The sequence below is a fragment of the Eutrigla gurnardus genome (genome assembly GCF_963514095.1).
Source record: "Eutrigla gurnardus genome assembly, chromosome: 22".
Classification (NCBI taxonomy): domain Eukaryota; kingdom Metazoa; phylum Chordata; class Actinopteri; order Perciformes; family Triglidae; genus Eutrigla; species Eutrigla gurnardus.
This window is the reverse complement of record NC_139933.1, coordinates 15,592,643-15,614,086: the sequence shown is the minus strand read 5'-3', so window position 1 is coordinate 15,614,086 and position 21,444 is coordinate 15,592,643. Positions and strand designations below refer to the sequence as shown.

At 41.8% G+C, this 21,444-nt stretch overlaps 1 protein-coding gene across 3 annotated transcripts in view; it reads right to left on the bottom strand.

Annotated features, from left to right (window-relative positions):
- LOC311032771 (KAT8 regulatory NSL complex subunit 1-like) overlaps positions 1–21,444 on the bottom strand; it is a 33,827-nt gene that overhangs the window by 2,716 nt on the left and 9,667 nt on the right. For 2 of the 3 annotated variants that reach the window (XM_084039786.1, XM_084039785.1), the window contains 11 exons: positions 9,743–9,884; positions 9,290–9,373; positions 7,059–7,168; positions 6,278–6,419; positions 4,577–4,742; positions 3,911–4,066; positions 3,241–3,453; positions 2,965–3,110; positions 1,414–1,544; positions 1,248–1,305; positions 17–129 (listed from right to left, as the gene is read on the bottom strand). In XM_084039786.1, coding sequence (XP_083895912.1) covers positions 17–129; positions 1,248–1,305; positions 1,414–1,544; positions 2,965–3,110; positions 3,241–3,453; positions 3,911–4,066; positions 4,577–4,742; positions 6,278–6,419; positions 7,059–7,168; positions 9,290–9,373; positions 9,743–9,884 — 1,461 coding nt within the window. The remainder of the gene's footprint in view (positions 1–16; positions 130–1,247; positions 1,306–1,413; positions 1,545–2,964; positions 3,111–3,240; positions 3,454–3,910; positions 4,067–4,576; positions 4,743–6,277; positions 6,420–7,058; positions 7,169–9,289; positions 9,374–9,742; positions 9,885–21,444) is intronic. The other variant, XM_084039787.1, reaches the window with a different exon arrangement.

The window sequence follows — 21,444 nt, the reverse complement described above, 5'->3', positions numbered from 1 at the left end:
CGGAGGCAGTAGTGACCTGCTGCCCCTCCTCTTGGCGGGAGCCAGCGCCATCCAAGTCCAGCGGGAACGCTCCTGGTCCTCGTGGGGCTGGTGGAGCTGAGTGAAGGCGGCGTCCGTAAGGTCCTCCACCTACACAAGAGACACCATCAGGACCCTGAACGGGTGCTCAGATACTTCAACACCAAAACAATCCGTCTTATTCATCAGTGGACAGAAACTTAAACATCAAATTTAATATTTCAGAGTTTTCAGTGATGTCCGGCCAATAACTGAAATATTATTGGCTGGACATCAGTGAATACCAGATGGGTTGATGAGGTCGAGGATTATTTACCATGTTCACCTATTAATGGATTTATATCACGCTTAATCAGACCTCTCCAGCTTTATAGAACAGTAACTCATAAAACAATCATTATGGTTCAGAGGTCTGCAAAAACACTACAAAGATCATTCACACTTGGAAAATCTCCAGCTGGTTTCTGCTAATATCACATTCCAAATGGTTCTCCATCTGAAGTCTGGAAACTGATGGGTGTTTTCACTTCTCACGCATTTTAAAGGGAAACTCTGGTATTTAGTTTGAGATTTCAGAACCAGATTTCTCCTCGAGGGCGACTAGATGAGACAAAAACAACAAACAAACCGGATCAAACCAGTTTTATTTCTCTGTGGGGTCGTTTCCACGTTGGTGTCGGACAATCTGAGACATTTAGTAGGCGTACATTGACTTTATATATGACCATCTACTCTACTGTGACTGATTTTTGGCATAATATGTAGTGACTTTTTGATACTGCATTTATTGTGATATACTATGCTATGATTTTTATTACTTTTAAAGACTTTTGGATGTCAAACTTTATTGTGACATTACTTTTTTGACATCTATAATCTGATTTGTTTTGTATAGCATTTCTATTTTAGAAATTGTTGCATTAAACACACAAACAGGGTTCAGGGAGAAAATAACTAAGGATTTTTAAATTATAAAACCAAAACCAATCTAATCTTTACTCCTGAAATTAAAGGATTCTATTTGATCTAGTGAACTGCTGCCACTAGAGACATTTGACCACCAGGTGTCACTGTTAACCCACAGCCATACAGTGTATTTAAGTTGATATTTGTATTTACAAAAGTGTATTAAATAGTGAATGCATCTCAGAGGGTTTCTGCACATTTTGAGTAATGTGGAACAAGGGAGCCGACCGAACACTTGATGGAGAGAAGAAGCCGGCTCTTACCTCCCGCTCATCTTCCTCCTCAGTTATGGGCTGAGAGAAGATGTCCACGGAGCGCCACCTGCAAACAGGAAGTACAGGAAGACAGCGGTCACAATAATGAAGGAGATAATGGCTGGGGAGGAGGAAACCAACCAGACAAGGTTTTATGCGTGATGCAGGTATTTACCTGGGTGTGAGAATCTCTTTGTACTGCAGTTTCTCCACCCGGGTGGTGGCGGCCACAGACATGGGGATCACTATGTTGTTGATGTCGAAGGAGCTTTCCCCTCGCCTCCGCTTGATAGGCTGTTGCTGCTGCTGGGGGGAACAAAGGGGGGGATTCAATATGGATGCAGGACCAGATGTCTGACAGCAGGGTTTAATCATGAACACTCATTATTAGAATTTATCAGTCAATCTAGAGAGATTTTATGATGAAGAATATCAACTGTCCAGTTAATGCTGGATTCACCATCATGAACACATCTTTAACCATAACAGAGATCTGTGTCCAGATCAGCCTGTGATTGTACTAGAAATCAGGTTAGACAGGTTTTCATGTCGTCGGGTCACTCAGAGAGTGATTTCTAACAGACGAGTTCAGCAAAAGGAAAAGTTGACTGTTGGATAACTTTGTGCTCACTGAGTGTTTTTGGTTTGGCTTTTTCTGCTTCAGTGACACCAAGAAAATTAGGTTTCAGTTTTGTTCGTCCCGGCTGCTCACACCCCTCAATGTGATATTACAAATTAGCATGTATTTACTTGTTGACGGTAAACTTAAATTGCAAAAGTTTGAATTTGTTCTTCCTGCATCCTGAGCCGTCGTGTAGCGTGACGGTGACGTAGTTGGAGGACAGGAAGAACTACAGGATCATATTTCAGTCTGGATTTCTCTGGGGAAGCTACACATCGCTCAAAAACACAACTTCCTTGTTCTCTTTCCTTGATGATGGCGTCCCAGAATATGAGTGCAAGGACACATTTTACAGTTGATATTCAGCCAGAGTATAAAGCTGAAGAAATACAGTGGGTGAGGCTGTGGCTGCAGTGCAAAAGCATATGGCCGGCGGGACCAGTGCATCAGAAGTTTGCCTGCAATGCATTCTGGTAGATGTAGGCGCTGCCGTAACGCTCTGCGAGCAGGAGAAAGCTTTCCGCATCAATACAGCAACACTGAGGAACTTATTGCTCAGTCGATACATTTACCATCAACGCTGATTAAACATCCGCATAGAGAAGTGGCAAACTTTCCTTTTTATTTGATGACAATCCGACAATGAAAACACCAGAAACCACACAGTCAATGAAATAAAAAAGTGTGCGTCATGGTGCTCTGCTAGGTTTGGTCATTTTGAGACTGCATTTGATCGTGATGCATTTCCATTATCGGGATAATCTTAAATATTGTCACGAGTGTCCTGAAAAGGTCTAGCTCGCTGTCGTAGTTTAAAAAAAAATACAGGATACAAAAATATATTATTTTTTTTATAAAAAAATTTTTTTATAAATTTGTATTTATTTATCCTTTATTGATGCAGGGAGAACTTATGATTCATGATCATCTTTTTTAAGATAATTTCATTGTTTTTTACACAAAAAAAGATGAGATTTTTAAGTTCATTTTGATGATTATCAGGATAATATCGTGGATCGCAATTATTTTGGCAGGAGAACCGTTATATAAAAACGTTCATATGACCGAGTGACAACTATGAGGATGATTTGAGTAAATCCTTACAGGTGTACTCTGGAGACTCTGGCCCAGAGGAGTGGAGTTCTCTGAAGACGTAGACAGCTGGCGTGTGAGGGGGCTGTGGAGGGACGAGTGCATGTTGGCCAGCGATGGACAGGAGCTGCTCGAGTCCAGGAAAAGTTTAGGGGAGGCTGGAGGACAGGAGACAAGACAGGAGACAAGACAGATGTTAGACGACCGCCCTCGTCATCACATTAAAAAAGGACCTTAAACGATATACGAGCCGGTCTTTGACCAGGGCTTCACCCAGAGAAGACTCACTGTCGTTTCTATCCAGCGAGTGCTCTCTTAATCTCTTGCGGCTGTAGTTCTTGTCATAGGGCCCTAGGGGGGTGGAGAGGCCCTGCAGCCTCTCGGTCTTGCACACGGCCTGGCCCTCGAGCCGGACCGTGTTCAGAACGGCACTGCTGCTGCTGCCCACGCTGCTGTCCATGGTCCTCGGCTTCTCAGCACGGTTCTTATAGTGGCTCAGTCCTGAAACACCACAAACCAGTCACACGTTATCATGCAGGTCTTCAGAATGTTTTGAAGTAAAAAAAATATCTTAAAAAAGGGCATCTGATTGGTTGTCTGCAAGGTCACAGATTCATGAGATCCACTTAAGTCACTGTAGACCTGTAAGCATGTAAACATTGGTTGCTGATACCAGAGCCGGCGTTGTGAAACAAATGGTTACTAGGAAAATGCCATTGTGAAATGAAAACAGCTGGAATTAAATGAGAACGACCTTTGATAAACTTACTGTGAAAAGCAGTGGGATGAAATAAATCATAATCTTATCATAATTCTTAGAGTTGTTTTGTGTCTCCCTTGACTCATTTGATCCTTTTAAATGTGGAACCGTTTAGGTCCCTACATTATATTCAGGGTATTTGACGCTCTGTGGACACGTGTGTGTTAAGGGCTTGTAAACTCTGCACTTTGTACTTACTGACTGCCATAAGCGAGTTGGTGAACTTGTGCTTCTCTTTGGACGAGGACAGCTTATGTTTGAGGGAGAGCTTCTTTAGTGGTTTGCTCCTCTCCAGTGACTTCGTCTGCCACTGGCTCTTCATCACCTGCTGCAGACGAAGGCCTATACAAACGTCTGAGCGGGGAGCAAACAAAAGAGAGGCTTGAGTCTTCGAAACACATAAGTTTGACATTTCACCAGATAGCAACTAAGAGAGCAGTGGATACTTCAGATTAGCCAACTGCAGTTCAACATAAGCAATTCAAAAACGGCATGCAACATTTATATTTACCAACGGCAATCTATCTACGAGTGCAAGCCAAATCCCCTGTTGTGTCGTGGGTGTAAATGCAACTTTATCTCAAATGTGTATCGCTGTCATGCGTTTGGGACAAAACAACATATTTCTTAGCAGTTAGAAAGAAGCTTAAGCTTGAAGTTAAAAAGGGAAGATATTCTTATGGTGGTTATGAAACTGTCTTGACGAGTAAAAGGAGGCAAGAACACAACACTTGCAGAGTTTCACTTAATTTAGAAAATCTTTTCTAAGAGCTTCCTGGCCAGAAGTCTCTACGGCCACTCCTTGTTTGTCTTCCCCTCTAGATGTTAAATAGGAAATGGCTGCGTAAACTCCTTTGAGCTGACCGTCAGGGAAGGAGAGGATGGGGTGGACGCCAAGATCCAGTCTTGACAGGCGCTCCAGGGTGGGCTGCTCATACTGAGGGTCCTCTCTGGGGGTGGGCCAGCCACCGCACATCACACAGCTGGGGTTAACCCTGCAGTTACACTGTATACAGCTGCTTCTCTGGGCCTGTGGGGGGGAGACAGGAAATCATGTTGCAAATCACGTGAAGCTTCACTCAATATTCAGGAATTCAACTCAACAGCAACATAGCTATAAATGTACAAAAGTTGCCAATTTATTTTACCACGGAGGCTAGTGATGTCATGTTGACAAGAGTAGCTGCATTTTAGTTCATATTAGTTTTACTTGCTGGGTATAAATGCATACAGTGTATGCCTTTTTTTAATTTATTTTTTTATAAATCAGCAGATATCTGGACAATTATTATAATTTATTGATGTATGAATGCTCTCCTCAAAGCCACCAGAAATCATTGACAGAAACAGTAATTTTACCAGGCTGCTCATTGTAAAACACATTCATTCAAACTGGACACAGACAGAATAATACTCGTCAAAACCTTTTGGTGTAAATAAACCCACCCCGCTGCCTCTCTGCCCTTTTGTGCTACTGGTTTAGCAACCAACCATTAAATTAGCTAAATAATTATAAACTTAAAACTAATTATAAACATCCTGGTCTTAGTGAGGAAATAGATGTCTCAGATTTGCTTACAGTCTGTTAAAAACTTTTAGGTACGTAAAAATGTGCCATTATGTCTCATGGTATTTTTCATTATTTCCAGTTTGTTGCACCAGTCATTATCTGGGTCATTTGACGGCCTCCCATTGGTTGTTTATACTAAATAGGCGTGGCCACATCCATTTTGTTTGTTAAATGCTTTGAGGAAAACCGACAGCAGTCAAAACATGTTGGCTAATGTTGTAACCACTATAACAAAAGGCTCTATAATAATTCCTTCCTTGTTCTAACATTTTGTAGTTCCTGCATTGACTTCCTGTTTGTTTCCGTTTTCCATGAACACCCGACATGTTTTGATCTACAATTTAGTACACAAAGAAGCCAGTTATCGCTCTCTCCTCGCAAATAAATCGTTTCAACATGAAAAACGATCATGCATGAGGCATTCCTCTTATCCGAACACAGCGTTGCACAAGGCAAATGTTGGACCCCATACTTGGTACTGAATTGCAAAAACAACAATAAAGGAACATTTTTCCTAAAACCATGAATTAACAGTATAACAGGAGTGCATATTGAACTTCTAACTGTTCTGTGGGAGAAATAAATAATTTCATTCATTTTCAGACGTAATGTCTGACAGAACCCAAAGCCACAGTGTTGTGGGAGGGAGAAAGCTCAAACAATCGGCCCATGTTTCCATTTTCCACAACCAAAACTTGTGAGTCGTCACAAGGGTTATTTCCCTTCTTTGTTGTTTGTCCTACTTTTTCATAAATAAGTCAGTCGTCTGTTTATACGGCTCATTAGGTTACAAACCAAATAACTAATAAGCGAGTGCAGCCTGAACCACACAAGAATAAAAGTCCACTTCATTGCTCTCTGCGACCAAACATTCAGCGTCTTCACAGCACTTCCACACAGATTTCAGCATCAAAGCATTTATAGAAAACACATCCCCCTGCATGATTTAAAGACTAAAGAATATGCAGGCTTCATGCACACTCAATGGCACTCACCTTGCCGTTGAGGTTGGGCACAGTGTTGGGCTGAATGAGGCGCCGTCGTCGACAGCTGACGAGCGGTCGTGTGCGCGCGGCCACACACGTGGTGTCGTAGGCCGACGGCTGCTGGTGCTTTGTGTCCGCACTCTCTGCCATCCTGAAACAACGGAGCACAATGAGGGCGCACATCTCTGACCTTCAAAATGAGACAGAAAACACATCTCGTCTCAAGTGACAACCAAGTTAAGTAAATAAAATCTGTATAAATCTGTCTAAAGATTATTTTTCCTTTCTGAAAAGCATCAACGTAAGTTAATATTGAAGATGACAATAATAATAAGTCAAATCCTCATAACTTAATCTCAGAAGCAACAGTAAGATTAGGCCTGCAACTAATGATTATTTACATTGAGATGTCTGCCAATCATATTTGGGATCAATTCATTGTTTTAATTTACCGTTTTTAAAAAAAAATTGCTTATTTTATTCAACCGACAGTTGAGACATTGAGTTAACCATCATGAATGTAAAAAAAAGAGCAGAAGGTAGAACTCGTAAATATGTAGCATTATAGCTTAAAAATTAAAAAAACATTTCCTTAGATAGACTTATTGATTTATCATTGCAGATGTGTATGCATCTCATGATTAATCATCACTAACACCCATTTTTATCATCAAGATTTTCCAGAAGTGTTTCTCAGAAAGCAGTTTTCCCCTCAGGGAACCTGAAACAAGCTTCTTCTTCTTCTTATTACTATAATTATCATCATCATCATCATTATGATCAGCTGTACCTGCTGAGGACGCCGTTAACAGGCTGCGTGTTTTGACCTTTCCACGAGCCGGGCTCTGTGTTGGAGATGTGGGCGGCGCCTGTGTGCTCCAGCCGCTCTGAACCAACATCCTGCATCGACAGATAAGACAAAGCCAGTGAGACTACACCTTGTGTTAACTGGCACAGCAACACACACTGACCAGCAGTGCTCGGCGAACAGAGGATATTTAAAGGAACGACATGAGAGACAAAACAGAACCGTCCCCGTCCGGTGGCCTTGAAATATTCAGTCTAGATTGGACTTGGCTCTTCCAAAACTATCCTGCATCATCAACACGCATAGCTGGGAACTCCTCCTTCACAAATACACAATACGTCAAGGTAACAGACTAACTTAGGTCTTGTGTTCATTATTTGGAGGCCTGATTAAATTAATAACAGTTAAAGCAGATTGTTTTACATAAATATGCCTCAGCAAAGACAAAGTCATACTATTTTAACAAGGTTAAAATAAAAACACAACTGTCCACCGACATGGAGAGGCCACACCTGCACTTGTACGACTTTAACAAACATTTGTATAAACCGTTCAAACACATCCAGAGAAACAGGCTCATCCTGTAAGAGAATATAAGTCTGGTTCATTTTCAGACTGGGAGGGACAGATACAGAAATGTTCCTGTGAACATTTTCACATTTAATTTCCACCAGATGCCTTGAATGAGAACATGTTTCCCTGATTATCAGGTATCTGAATAAACGTGTAAGTGCACACAGCAGTCAGCCGCTCACAGTCACCTACCATGTGACGTCCAACACTCTGCCTATTACATTTATAATGTGGAGTCGCTTGCACTCAAAATTTGCCTCTCCTCTCCGCAAGAGTGAGAATTTGAATGAGAGAGAGTGAGAGAGCAGCTGTGGTCATGGGATCTACAGGGTATGAGAGGAGGAGAATAAAACCGCATTTTCTGATTGTTTCATGGCAGTGACTTTTTTTTATTATATATGTATTATTAGGAGATCCTTATACATTTACAATTGCTTTGAGCTACATTCTTAACGTGTCTGTTCCAAACCTCATCAAGAAACACCCTGTAGAATTAACCCCACAAAAAACAGGTGCAATAGAAAAAAAAAATAAAAGCTTTATTTGCTCAGAAGATAAATGTCTTATCAGGAAGACACCACTATGAAAAGTGTGGATGCCAAACGCCTGTTTAACTCCTTTAGGACAATCTTCCAGAAATTCAATCTACAACCTCTCCAGCATAGTTCAGACAATGGTATTTTTTTAAGAATGTTAAAATACCGCATTTTCACCTCCCAATCAAATTCCTCATTCAGATTAGATTTGTGTTGTAATGCATAATACATTTTTGATATAATCCCTTATTTTTTTTTTTAACTCCTCCTCTGTCCGTGACATAAATAGTCCGTCCATCTTGGATGAAGAAATATGATCACATTTCTTATGTTTCTGAAGGTAATGTCTTAGCTGTGGGAATTTATAAGTCATGGGCTGGGAGATGCAGTGACTTTAAACTAACAAATAAAATGCATTAACACTTTTGAATGAATGCACCGAAGGTTTCATCCTGTCTCTCTGTGCCCGTGTTAGATCTGTGGGCATGACAAAACGTTTGACTGAGGAATGAGAACGAGCTGCACACCCTCCTCTTTGGCCGGGACTTGGACCCCCAACATGTGGTCCAAGTGCCTAGAAGAGCCCCGAACACAGCCAAGAAAGATGTAAAGAGGAAATACAGGCAGGGGACGGGGTCTCCGCAGATACAGACATGACCTCACACTTATAGTAATATTATTAGTAATATTTTTTTATGGAGATAAAAGATTTAGTTCGGGATGCCTTTCTTGCCAGAAATTAAAGCCGTTTTTGAGGCTAATTCTTGCCTTAAAATAATTTATTATGCATTCAAATTAAGGCCCACATGGCCTTGCAGTTGTTAAATAATTACCACAATGTAATCACCCAATAATAAAAAAGACAAAAAAGAAATTAAATCATTTCTGCCTCAATAATCACAGAAAAACTCCTGGAGATCCTGGGGAGCTGAGATTGGGTGAGAATGCATGAAAGCCAGATTCAAAAACTTTAAACTGTTAAAATGCATCTTAATTGATAAGCCGTCACAAATTAAATTGGTTTAGCCCCAAGAGACAGAATATGGCCCAAGCACAGCTGTACAGGAACACAAGCTTCTGTTAACTCTCACTCTTCCAACTCACCTGAGTATTTACAGGCTCCGTCTTCACGTCTGTCCCACTTACAGCCGCTCCGCTGGGGGAAACACCTCCCATCTCCACTGAGCCCTAAACAAGAAACACCTCAGTGTTATACTTCCACCACAAATATAAGTACGAGTATATTTATATGACAACTCAGTGTTTTTCTGCACATAAGCCATCATAGTTAAATTACAGTCTGACATTTTAATAGACAGCTGTGTGGCTCAGGAGGTAGAGCGGCTCGTCCACTAATTGGAAGATTCCCGTTTCCTCCAGTCCGTATGTCATAAGACAGCTTCTACCATCAGCCTAATATTGTGTGTGTAAATGGGTGAATGTTGATGTGTGGTGCAAAGCCCTTCGAGTGGCATGAGGACTGGCGATGTAAATATGCAAGTCCATTTAACAATTTACAAACGGACGGACATTTAAACCCAAAAGTGAACAACGTACCTTGCTGGCGCGGATCTGTCTGTAGATGTCCGTCTGCTGTCGGATGCGGTACTCCAAGTCCGAGATGTGGGCCTGAAGCCAGTTCCAGTGACTGATGATGGCAGCTCTCTCCACGGTGTAGCGGCTCTCTGCACGCTTCCATCTGAGGGTCGAAAAGGGGGTGTGAGATTAAGGATTACATTTGCAACAGAAAACCTAACCATTAAAATAAAAACACATACAAATAAAATGATGTATAATTACACAGTTTCAGCAAATAGTAATTAATAAAAGAAAAAACAACCATTTTATTTAATGTGAATATGTTCTCCGTTAATGTATAGAGTGCATATCTTTGGTTTTAGACTGGTGGTAGAATAAAACAAATAAATATAGAAATAAAAACAAATAATATTAACATACAATATTTTACGGTCAACATGGACCTGGGCATTTTTCACCGTTGTCTGACTTTAAAGAAAATCATTTGATTAATATATAATTAAATTGAACCTCAGTTGCAGGCACAATTTCAGTATATTTGTTTTCTCAAAATGGTAAAGACTTTGAATCATCCTATCAAACAACATACAGTGAAATATTAACATAATACTCAAACTGATCATTTAGAGCACATTATCTAGTGAGTCTCTGAGCATTTCCCCTGTCAGACTGTAGAGGTCAGTGAATCAGCATAACACAAAGCTTCCAGCAATTGCAACTGTAAGCACCCTGGGAAAATCCTTCACACCAAAAGACACAACACAACGAGGGCATGCATCACAAGTTTGGGAGAAAAACAAAAATGGGGCTTTTCATTGCAATGATTTACTTCATGGCAAACAGTGAATACCAGCCGAGAGCAGAGAACTCCATTTTACCAGTATGACACACAGAATGGGCATTTCAAAGGCGGACATGAGAGGAAAATGTCTGCTCTTGCACTGTGCAGCAGCAGCCACGGAGGGCGCCGTTTCATCAAAATACAGGCTGCAGCGACCATGGCTGAACAATGAAAAAAAAAATGACTCAGATGGCAGACAAAGATAGACCTTGCACTCCTCTGCGCGTTCTCCTCCCCACACCCGTCTCTGTTTTCAATTTTCTGAGCTCCAGCAGGATGGAGGAAGTCGAGAAAATGCTACTGCTGGGAGAGCGAGGAGAGACGGGAAGGGGAGTAAAAAGGGGGGGCAACAAGGACTGGGAAAGCTCTGGCAGCCTGAAGAGGAACAGACGGGCTTTAAAAGCAATCTACAGGCCGCAGGGTGCTGGAGGGGGTGGGGCTGGGTCAGGGAACAGTGCGGCAGACATTGGGATAACCAATAATCCAACCAGTCATCCTGTCTTATTGTGGAGCTGAGCGGAAGGAGAGTTATTGTGGCTTTGATGCAAACATCAGCCAACAATCAGTAAAATGAAAGATGTCTTGATTCCTCCCTTCACTAAGCAGCGTTTAGCAATCTGTGGCCTGTTCACTACAACGCAGCATCTAGGACAGCACAGAAAATACAGCTGCAGTGTCACCTGCTAATAGCAATTTTTATTGCTACTAAACGCTCTTACACACTGGGTGGTGGTGAATGTTCACAAAACACTGCATCGCTCCTGAACACGCCCATCGCTGGTGCATCAAATCAATGTACTGGCAATCCATTTGCATCAGAGAGTCCCCCACGGAGACTCGTCTCAAAACACCGCGCAAATGTGTATTACACAATCTACTGCACAAACTCTCGAGCCTGTTTGCCATGATTCGCCAAGTGGTGATGGGAAGGCTGAACTACCTAAAGGGAGGATAGGCCAAGTGTGATGCCCCTCAGGGTAAACTGGAAAATGATCTCAAGCAGATTCCAGCTCTTCCTCATATAGAAGACGTCTCAGCATGCGTTAGCCTGAACAAAGGAAAGTAACATCTACTAAAGTCACAAAAAGGACTCCAGAAGGATCATGCTTACGATCTGGCCCCTGGTTGCTATGTTTTTATAGGAGGTTGACGCCCGGGAAGGTCACAAATATAGCAAAATGAAGAGAAAAGACAAAGCCCAGGCCGAGGGCAGAGTCTTGGCAGATATAGACAAAGACGGATTCTTTTTGTACGAGGTCTACAAGGAAAATCCAAATAATTCTGCCTTTAGGTAAAATAGCAAAACCACAGTGAAGAAATACTCTTTTACAAGTGAAAGTCATGCACTTTCACCACTGCCAAGACCTGATAACGAGTCAGGGACGTGAAGAATCAGGCAAGGACACGCCATGACCATCACGTGACACTTGTGAGGAACAACATCAGCCGTGATTTGTACGACTTCCATAGTTTATTTCAACATGGATAACAACTGACCTTGTCTTCTATATTAGCAGCTGTTGTGCAGTTGAATGCTGCACATTATAATGCTACTGCTGTCTGCATGTGCAGGTGGAAAAGCTATTATTTGAGCAACCGCCAGCCATACCGAATGGACGTTTGAAGGCCCGGTTTGCGGCGATGGATATAAAATGATGGGTTTTGGTCATCTGTGCTCGTTTTGTTCTGCACAGCTATTGTTAAGTCGAGAAAGGAACTGTAAACGAACAAAGCGTAAACAATGCTCTCCATGGCGACTTCCAGCGTCTTGGCACAGCTACAACGAAACAGAGGGGAAACGAGACTTATCTTGACTAAATCATCGCGCCTAAGTTAGGCTACAGAAACCAACCTTGTAACTGTGTTGGAAAAATACAACTTTCCCCCCCACTAAATTTGTCATTGTTTAGGTGTGTTATTACAGTGAGTACAATTCCAATCGTATTTTCTGTAAATTAGCAACCCACTGCCGAGGAGACAAATCTTCTTGCCGTTTCTAGGCGGGATGCACAGTAAACGTGAATGTGATATTGGTTTTCAGGCGTTATTATAGACTATTTCTGAATAGGTTATAAACTGCTCATGTGCAAAGAGTGAAAGGAAAACGTATCACTGTGAATGTGGCCTCAAACTTGACATGCCAAGTGAAGACTAGAAAACATATTGAGTTCAATGGAAAAGAGCTGGCAACCACAAGTGCAGATCATAGTGAAGTGGAAGCAGGAAGAGCTAAAACTGTTGTTTCGTAAAAAATAAACACAGAGGCCATTATAAGTGCAATGACCTTAATCATCAGAGTGATGAAGGAGGATGAGGAGGAGGGGTCTGTGAGCAGCCCCCCTCCCCCCTTTAACCAGGACATATTTTCCTCCCCCTCGACTCCCACACACAAAGCACCAGCAGCAATCACTACAGCAGTCGTTTTCTAGCTGTCAGCACATTGTCCATTGTGGTGCTTCTCTGGATGCAGCGCATATGTTGTATGGTGCTGGTGCACCCCTGTACCATACTGTTCCCACCAAAACCAACACGGCTGCTCGATGCACGTGGCCCGGCTCTCCACAAAAAAAACCAAAAAAAAAACCCAGCAGGCCTTCAGGCGGAGCTGGCCACTGAGCAGGCTGACCCATCTACCTTTCCACTGGAAATTTACCATGAACAGAAGACACGTGGGATGTTCCTTCAGGCTGAGAGAAACAATTTTAGGTGCCGTTCAGTCACAACTCTTTTCATGTTGTGCTAGAAGTGAAAAAGGCACACAATCACATATTTCTATCACCATTTATATGGCAAATCAACAGCATCTTGTCAACAATTTCAACATGTTTCTGCCCTCCTTTTCTTCATTGTATGCTTGTTAATAGTAGGGAGGGGGGGACTTCCTCTCCATATGGACACACAATTGAAGGAGATTAACTCCCTATTTGGTTGATACTTGTATTATGCTACATGTAGAATGTAATTGCACAATAAAATGATTATCTGTCCTTTTCATGCTCATTATCAGCACTCAACAGCACTATGAACACCTCAGTAGAGCGCATACATGCAAGTCGTATATGGAGGTCTCAGAGAAGTACTCAGAGAACTAAGTACTCACATGTGACCATTACCCATTACACCATATCCCACACTACACTACACAGGGAGCAGGTCCTCCTCACAGTGTTGAGTCTCCCATGTTGCACCGCCACGCTACAGTACAGTAGCCCAATACTGACAAAGTAAACACCGGTTAGCCGCCGTCTGCCTTCCCTTGCTCCTAAAGTAGTGTTAGCAATGCAAGGTTAATGCCACCAACTACTACACACTGGACCTTTAAAGTCATATCAACCTGACTCAGGTCTATGACCATCAATAAAAAATACATTTAAAGTTCTAATTCAAAAATCTTTGTCCAACCAAATCCCTGTTTTCTGTAATACCAATGCACAACAATACCAGAGATCAGTAGGAACAGACCACAATAAATATCAATGAATACACAGGAGGTTGTGAATAAAGCTGCTTCTAAACAGAACAATCATGCAGCCATCCCACTCAGATCCGTCTCACGCCTTCTGCTCAGATCGGGACCCCTCTTCAGTTGTCTCCGACATTTTAAATGCACAAAAACATCGTTTTAAATTCTGGTTTGAAGTGCAGCCTTGTCCCGTTTTTCTTCTTTCAATATTGTGTGCCACAACTCAACACAACAAATCCAGATGGAGGTAAGGGTCTCTGAACCTCCAATACTCACTCTACAAATCATCACAATAGTTTTCCAAATGTAGTTATTTGGCTGGCAGACACCTAATCTAAACTGTATTGGTATTAAAATGTTGGCTTAATTTGGGCTAAGGGTCAATTACCTAGATTATGATGGAAACTTTGTATCAAGATTAAAGATATTCAATATTAGTTTCACACAGAGAGTCTGCAGATTGGTGGTTACACCGGCTTTGTCTTTTCACCCTGAAACGAACAGGTTCAGTGTGATCAGTGTGTGATTTCAGATACGGCTGATGTTTAACACTTCCCCCACTTCCACCTCTGTACCTTTCATACAGAGCAACAAGGCAAAATACCGGTGCAAAGATCCCATCTTGCACAAGCTGTGCAAAAGGGGCTATTAACTCCAATCATGGGTAAAAAAAAAAACAATCACTTGATCATGCCAGCCCTGACTGGGCCCATGTTAGACTTCCACCAGCAAGTTATCTTGTTTCTAGAGGCAACCACAAAAGACGCCAACACGCAGATGCAGCAACACTGAGCTGGTATTATGATGATTTTTGCTGCCTTAAGGAAACATGCTAGATTATAAATGTTGACTACAAATGGGTAAAATTAACTGTGATAATATGGGGAGCATATTCTGATTATCTTAAAACAGATTCTCTTTATGATTTCAGGCTTAGCATACCTTGTTTTGTGCTGTATTATACAATACTATTTTACAGCAAAATCTTTCCGATAAATTCACCAAATATTAAATTAAAAAATGGATTAATCAATTTGAATAAGTCGTTAGTATTGGCCCTATATCACACCCATATTCATATTTGAAAACATGAACATCTGCCAGGAACACTATTAGGAAGAGATGAAAAACAGAAGCCTCCTCACATTTTACCTTTCCATATGAAATGAAAATACCACTTTCAAGTATACTTCACAAACAATTCAGTCGTCACTCACGCTTCTTAACAAGAACAAGGGAAATCAAAGCAGCAGTTGTCATTTTAATTTCTTTGTTCTCTAGAGTCAGGGATTTTCAAAGCACATTCAAAAGAGCTGAAAATTATCCAGAAACTGAAACATTTCAAGAGACTCAAAGGGGGCTTTCTTTTTCCAGGTTTCTAACTCACAGGACAGCTGGTGAAACTCATCTCTTACAGGAAGAAACTGCTCGGGAGCCGGGATCGAGAGCGAGGCAGGCCGACAGGGTGTGGGGCAGGAAAAACTAGAGAGGGCAAATTCAGCCAGAGAGCTGCAGCAGTCATTACATAAAAGAGGGGGGTTATGTAACGCCTGTGGGTTCGTGTTGAGGAACTTGGGCCGAGCTAAACACATCCAGATGTGTCAAACAGGACAGAAACCTATACAGGCGCTCACATATATACATAAATAAGAGAGGAAAAGAGGGGAAAACATAGCCAAGCCACACTAGACTGCAGAGTAATGCTGAGCCATAAGCATGAAAGGCATGCTGTAGTCACAGCCAACCTAGTTACCCTTATTCACGAGCAGCAGGCAGACAGACATTTTTACTGTCATACAAACAACACGGACTGTGGATCATCCAGCCATGTCTTTATCAACTGCAAACCTTTTAGTGCCGGTCAGATAAAAACATAATTCTCAACATTTTCACGGTCCTGTCTGTGATGGATTATGTAAGATTTCCTGATGAGCATTATTGTTGCCTCAGAAACAAGGAACGGTGCCCACTCGCTCCTTATCAGGGAACAAGCCGTGCTCCACGTAACATGGCTAAACGAACAGACGTCCCATGAATATGCAACTCTCGTGCATTAACCGTCTGTCATTTTGCAGCTAGTGTAAAGGCGGCCCTCATCATTCTGTCTGAATCCGGCAGCACACACACCCTGCTAGAGGCCATTGTGGACGTCACATTCACAGACAGACACATACACACACACACTCTGGCTTGGGCAGAAAGGCCCTGCAGCATAAGCACAACAACAGATGTTGGCTGGCCCTCAATCCTCTGAGATACGGGAAACCACGTCTACAGTATAGACAGGGATGACAGGATTAGTTGTAAGCGACGCACTGCATCCAAACAAGCAGCTCGAATAGGTTATTTTCCACACTGCTGCCAACTCGGCTGACGTTAAATAATTGAGGTGTTGCTGCCTCAAGACGGCATTATACAGTCTGTGGTGTTGACCGGTGTTGTGCTGTAAGACATTAATTGGCAACCAGGACAAAATGAAAATATGGCATTATGGTTATACACACATGCGCACACACACACACACACACACACACCCTAATTCCTTAGACTAACGTGTTCACAATGAGGGAAGGTTGGCTGGCTGAGAACCAGTTTTTTTACCTGCTGTACAAGGATTATTATACAATGTGCATCAGATGGCTGCTTATAGAGGCATTACAGATGAGCAGTTTTATATTTCCAATGCAGGCTTCACTCACGGCACAGAGGATTCTTGGGTTTAAGCGTGCTTCCACTTGGCAAAAATTTGCAAACCTGCTCAAATTGCATAGTTTTTGCTGAATTATGTAGCAAGTAATACAAGCCATGAAAATAAAAGTGTTGTGCTCTTATAAATCATGGCTGGACCAGTTGTCAAGCACGTGCAGGTCTGGTTATTTTTGAGTGAAAGGTGACATTGGGTTGCTTAACATATGTGGGTCAGCATCTAAATATTATGATTAGTTAATCAGCCAACTAAATTATCAAATTAATGAAATGCCTCCCAACACTTGCGTGTTCTTCATATTATGGGTCATGACCAAAAACAATCAACATATGCTAAATACACATCGTAATTCAGATGTAGTTACTGATAATTATATTCAAATATACAGGCCAAAATACCGTAATACACCTGGTCTGGCAGATTTGATTTTTCCATCAGGTACAAAATGTTAAAAGTCGTCATTGAACACGCTAGCAAAGTGCTGTAGTTGTTGAACAGATAAACTCCAGCTTCATCAATGAGGTGTACAAAGCAACAATTTGTCAGATGTTTTGGAGGTTTCTTATTTGCAAAAATTGAAGTAAAACTCAACCCTGTAACATGTAATACTTGGATCTCATATCGACGATTAAAAGGGGTGATTGAGGTCTCTTATCCACTAGGGGTGTAACGGTACATGTATTTGTATTGAACCGTTTCGGTACGGGGTGCTCGGTTCGGAACGGAGGCGTACCGAACGAGTTTCCATACGGACATATTAAGTAGAGGACCGCATTTGTGGAGCGTGCTGCAGCCGCACATGCGCAGTTGCGCACACCGTGACACAATAAACAGCAGTAGTAGCGGACGTCATGGCTAATGCCGCTAGCGTTGGCAACAAGCCAGAGTTGGAGGACCCTCCCGCGACATTAAGGTCTCCCGTTTGGGAACACTTCGGCAAAGCGGTTTGCCGACATTGTTCATGTGAGGTCGGGTATGTTTCTGGCAACACGTCAAACCTGTTGACGCATTTGAAACGGCACCACCCCACGTGAACATCGCTACAACGAGGAGAAAGACGAGCGTAGCGTTAAGGCGGGTCCACACCGCACCGACTGCCCGACTCGCGTCGGTAAATGAAGTCGGGCTACTTAATATGGCCGACTCGAATGGCGGATTACACATTTGAATCGGCTGAAATGAACGCCGACGTGGGCCGATTCGAGCGACCACACCAAGGAGACTCATTTCACGGACGCCGACTCTCTCAAAGACGCCGATTTTCGGTCCGGTGTGGACCCGCCTTTAGTGCAAACACAGCTCCCCACCGCATTTAAACAGCCTCTCCCTGCCCTGTTCAATTTTGCACATCAGATGGAGAAAAGATTTGTTTTTAAAAAAACAGTCTGAGCCTTATTCATGTTATTTAATCTGAGCAACAACTTGAAACTATTTAGTGTTGCAACTGTTCAATTTTGCACATCAGATGGATAATTTTTTTTAAAGAAACAGTCTGTTATTTTTATTTATTTTTATTTTTTAAATAAATATTTTAAATACTTGTATTTATAATTTTGAGTAGCATTCTAGCTCCAGTGCATGTTCCTACTGTTAAAAGCACAAAAGTAATAAACAACTAGCACATTTATATTTTGCATTTTGTTTTCTTACTGTACCACCCCTATTATCCACTGTTGATATGTTTAAACAAACGCCCAGCGCTAGCTCGAAACGTAGCGGACAAGTGTAAGCTAGTTCGTTGAGATGCCTCTTGGAGAACGGTCCTCTCTAGTAAAGAATGATCCCATGTACATGCCAGAGGATTTTATTGTGATGGGTGGAATGGAAGGAGTGAAGCAGTGACGCATTGTTGTCCACAACATACAAGTAATAAAGTTGTTGCTGTCTTGGTGCATACTAATGGAGTTTCTGCGTTATTATTTTTTATTAAATTCATAAAGTAAAGGTGTCACTTTACACATGGCTACACAAGCTTTCTGCATGTAGTCCAACTGTTTTGCTTAGTTTGCCAAGTATCTTACAATTTGTCTTAAAACTAAGCTGCTGCTGGAGACAAAGCAGCCTCTCCTCCCTCTACCAGCGGGACCTACAGGCAGCCATTCATCAGCAGAGGGAGGACGACAGAAGAGAGCACCAATAACTGAACCTGACTGATGGCTGTGCTCTTCATTCTTTATAATCTTCACGCAAGAATAATACTTATTTTATTGACATCTTAGATCTGAGATAGAGTTTATATAGTGACTTTGCTGTTATAAACATCACTGCTACAGAAAACAACATGCAGCCTAGTTATGTTCTAATCTGCGTCTGAATTTAAAGGAAACCAGGCTGACACAGGAAATGTAAATGTAGCGAATATACATACCGTAAAACTATATTTATCACAAGTCATCTGGTAATCTACTGCTTTATAAAACCATATTTATGATGATTCTGATAATGGAAATTCACCACGATCAACTTAAAATCCCAATATCTTCCCTACTCTAGTAATACCAAATTACCTTCCCACTGCTAAAAGCTGAATATGCTCCACATATTCTTACAGTACACATAGTCCTGATTGTAATCAATAGACTAACATTATTAAACGAGGCAGCATAAATCGTCAAAACCAGCCCTGTGTCCCGGGTCTTCCTCCGTGCTCAGAACAAAGTCCACCAGTTAACCGCTGACAAAGTCCTTCTGTGGTGCGTTGGCCTCAACATGAGCTTAGCTCAGACTTTTGCCAACAGTCACCTGGAGGACTTTGCCAGTGTGTCCTGAGCAGGAGAGCAGGAGTCCTGCACTGGGGCCTGGAAATCAACCATTTTCTCTTCAAACACTTGTTCAGCTGAATTTGTAAGGTAGCAAGCAGACGACATTATGGCTTTGAGAGTATTTAGCAGCTCCAAGGACAAAAGATTTTTTTTCACAAATGCATTTAAATGATTTAAAATATTGACGTCAACGTCATTGATTACGGTGATTAATCACGGCAGCCCTCGTTTGCTGGAACAAATTAACTGTAGCTGAGTAGAAAAAAATGGATTGGTAATTTTTCCTGGTTGTTTAAGGACATTAGAGGGAGCTTAGTCAAGATTTGATTAATATGCAGCGATAACTGAAATGAGTTAGGCAGGAGTCATAACACTATTGTACTGGGGAAGCTGCCTTATTCCTGCTGGTGAAGCTGAATAAAACCACAGCATCCTTCAGATGCTTTCTCATGCATGGAACTACATGTAGGTCGTACTAAATTAGCTGTTTAAAGGCTACAAACATCTATAATTAAGCTCGGCAACCAAACAGGGCTGGTTGTTTTCATGAGAGCATAAATAGTAAACGCGCACACACGCAGCTTGCTAATATAAAACACAATCATCTGTACTGACATACAACAATGGGTTAACGCCTACACTCAACTATGAATCGATCCCCCATTCATGGACACCTTGACAGCATATAATCAATGCAGCCTTTTACCGAATTTTCCTTAGTGTGGCATTAGGGTTGGGCCGATATCCGGTTTCACCGATTCGGTTCGGTGTACGGGCTAAACCGGATTAATTTATGCACAAACCGGTTGAACTGGCATTTGTCCACTTTCTGGAAAATTAAAAACATCAGCGGCCTGTGCCGATGGCGTCACGGCACTAAATCCAATGTGCCTTTTATTATTAATAAGCAACAATAATGACAAGTGATTAAAATGATAGTGTTTATTTATTAACGTATCGGCAAGTGTCCAGTCGGCCGGTGCGCAAAATGAGCAAACCGAGGCCAGAAGACAGAGATCACATTTCAGTCGAGGTGGGAGATGCGTCGACATAAACAAACACGAGGTACTGTGCGTACCTCGTGTTTGTTTATGTCGACGTTTTGAGGACGTGTTACTAGGCAACGCACCACCGGAGCATTTAACGTGCTGAGAACGTAAATCTGAAGATATAAAGCTGGTAGTTGTTTGAACGAGGCCGCCGTTGTATGCAGAAATAAGTATATGATGCACAGCAACTTGGCTTGCGGTTGAAGCGTCATGTAAATATGCAAGACGAGCAAAAGTTCACCTTTCATCGTTGTTTTGAAACCACAAGCTAATCGGAATTCAAACGCTCATTGAATACGTGCCACCATCAGTAATCGCACTCCTTGTCGCTCTGCAGTTAGCCGTGTTTGTAGCTGAGCTAATCTCAGAATGTATTTTTGGGTCAGTGCAGCAGATTCAGTGAGAGCAGCTCACATCTCACTGACTAGTTAACATAATTTAATGTTTAAGTAGTCGGCTGGATACTTGTTAATGAATGGCCGACAGCTGGTGCTTATTGAAAACCCTGACAAACAAAGAAGCCTCAAGAAGATTTACTTATGGTGGAAAGCACCTACAACTTCCAAGGGTTTCCATTTTCAACCCCCCCCCCCCCCCCCCAGCTATAACTTACATATAACTACTTATAACTATCTTTTCTTGGTGTGGCGGTAAATGATACATCTCAGTATCATTAGTAAACAGTAAAAAAAAAAGGACTTTTCATTTCAATGCAGTCATGCTATTGTGTTACCTTAAGGTCAAGTACATTGCCCAGCTGCCAGGACTAACATAATGAGATCATCAAACTTCCTCATTGCAACATTTATCTTTTGTTATCTACATATTACTTCTATATCTTAACAGTGTTAGTTAGGTCACTGTCCATTTGTTAAAGTGGCGTAGTAGTTTAGTTCTA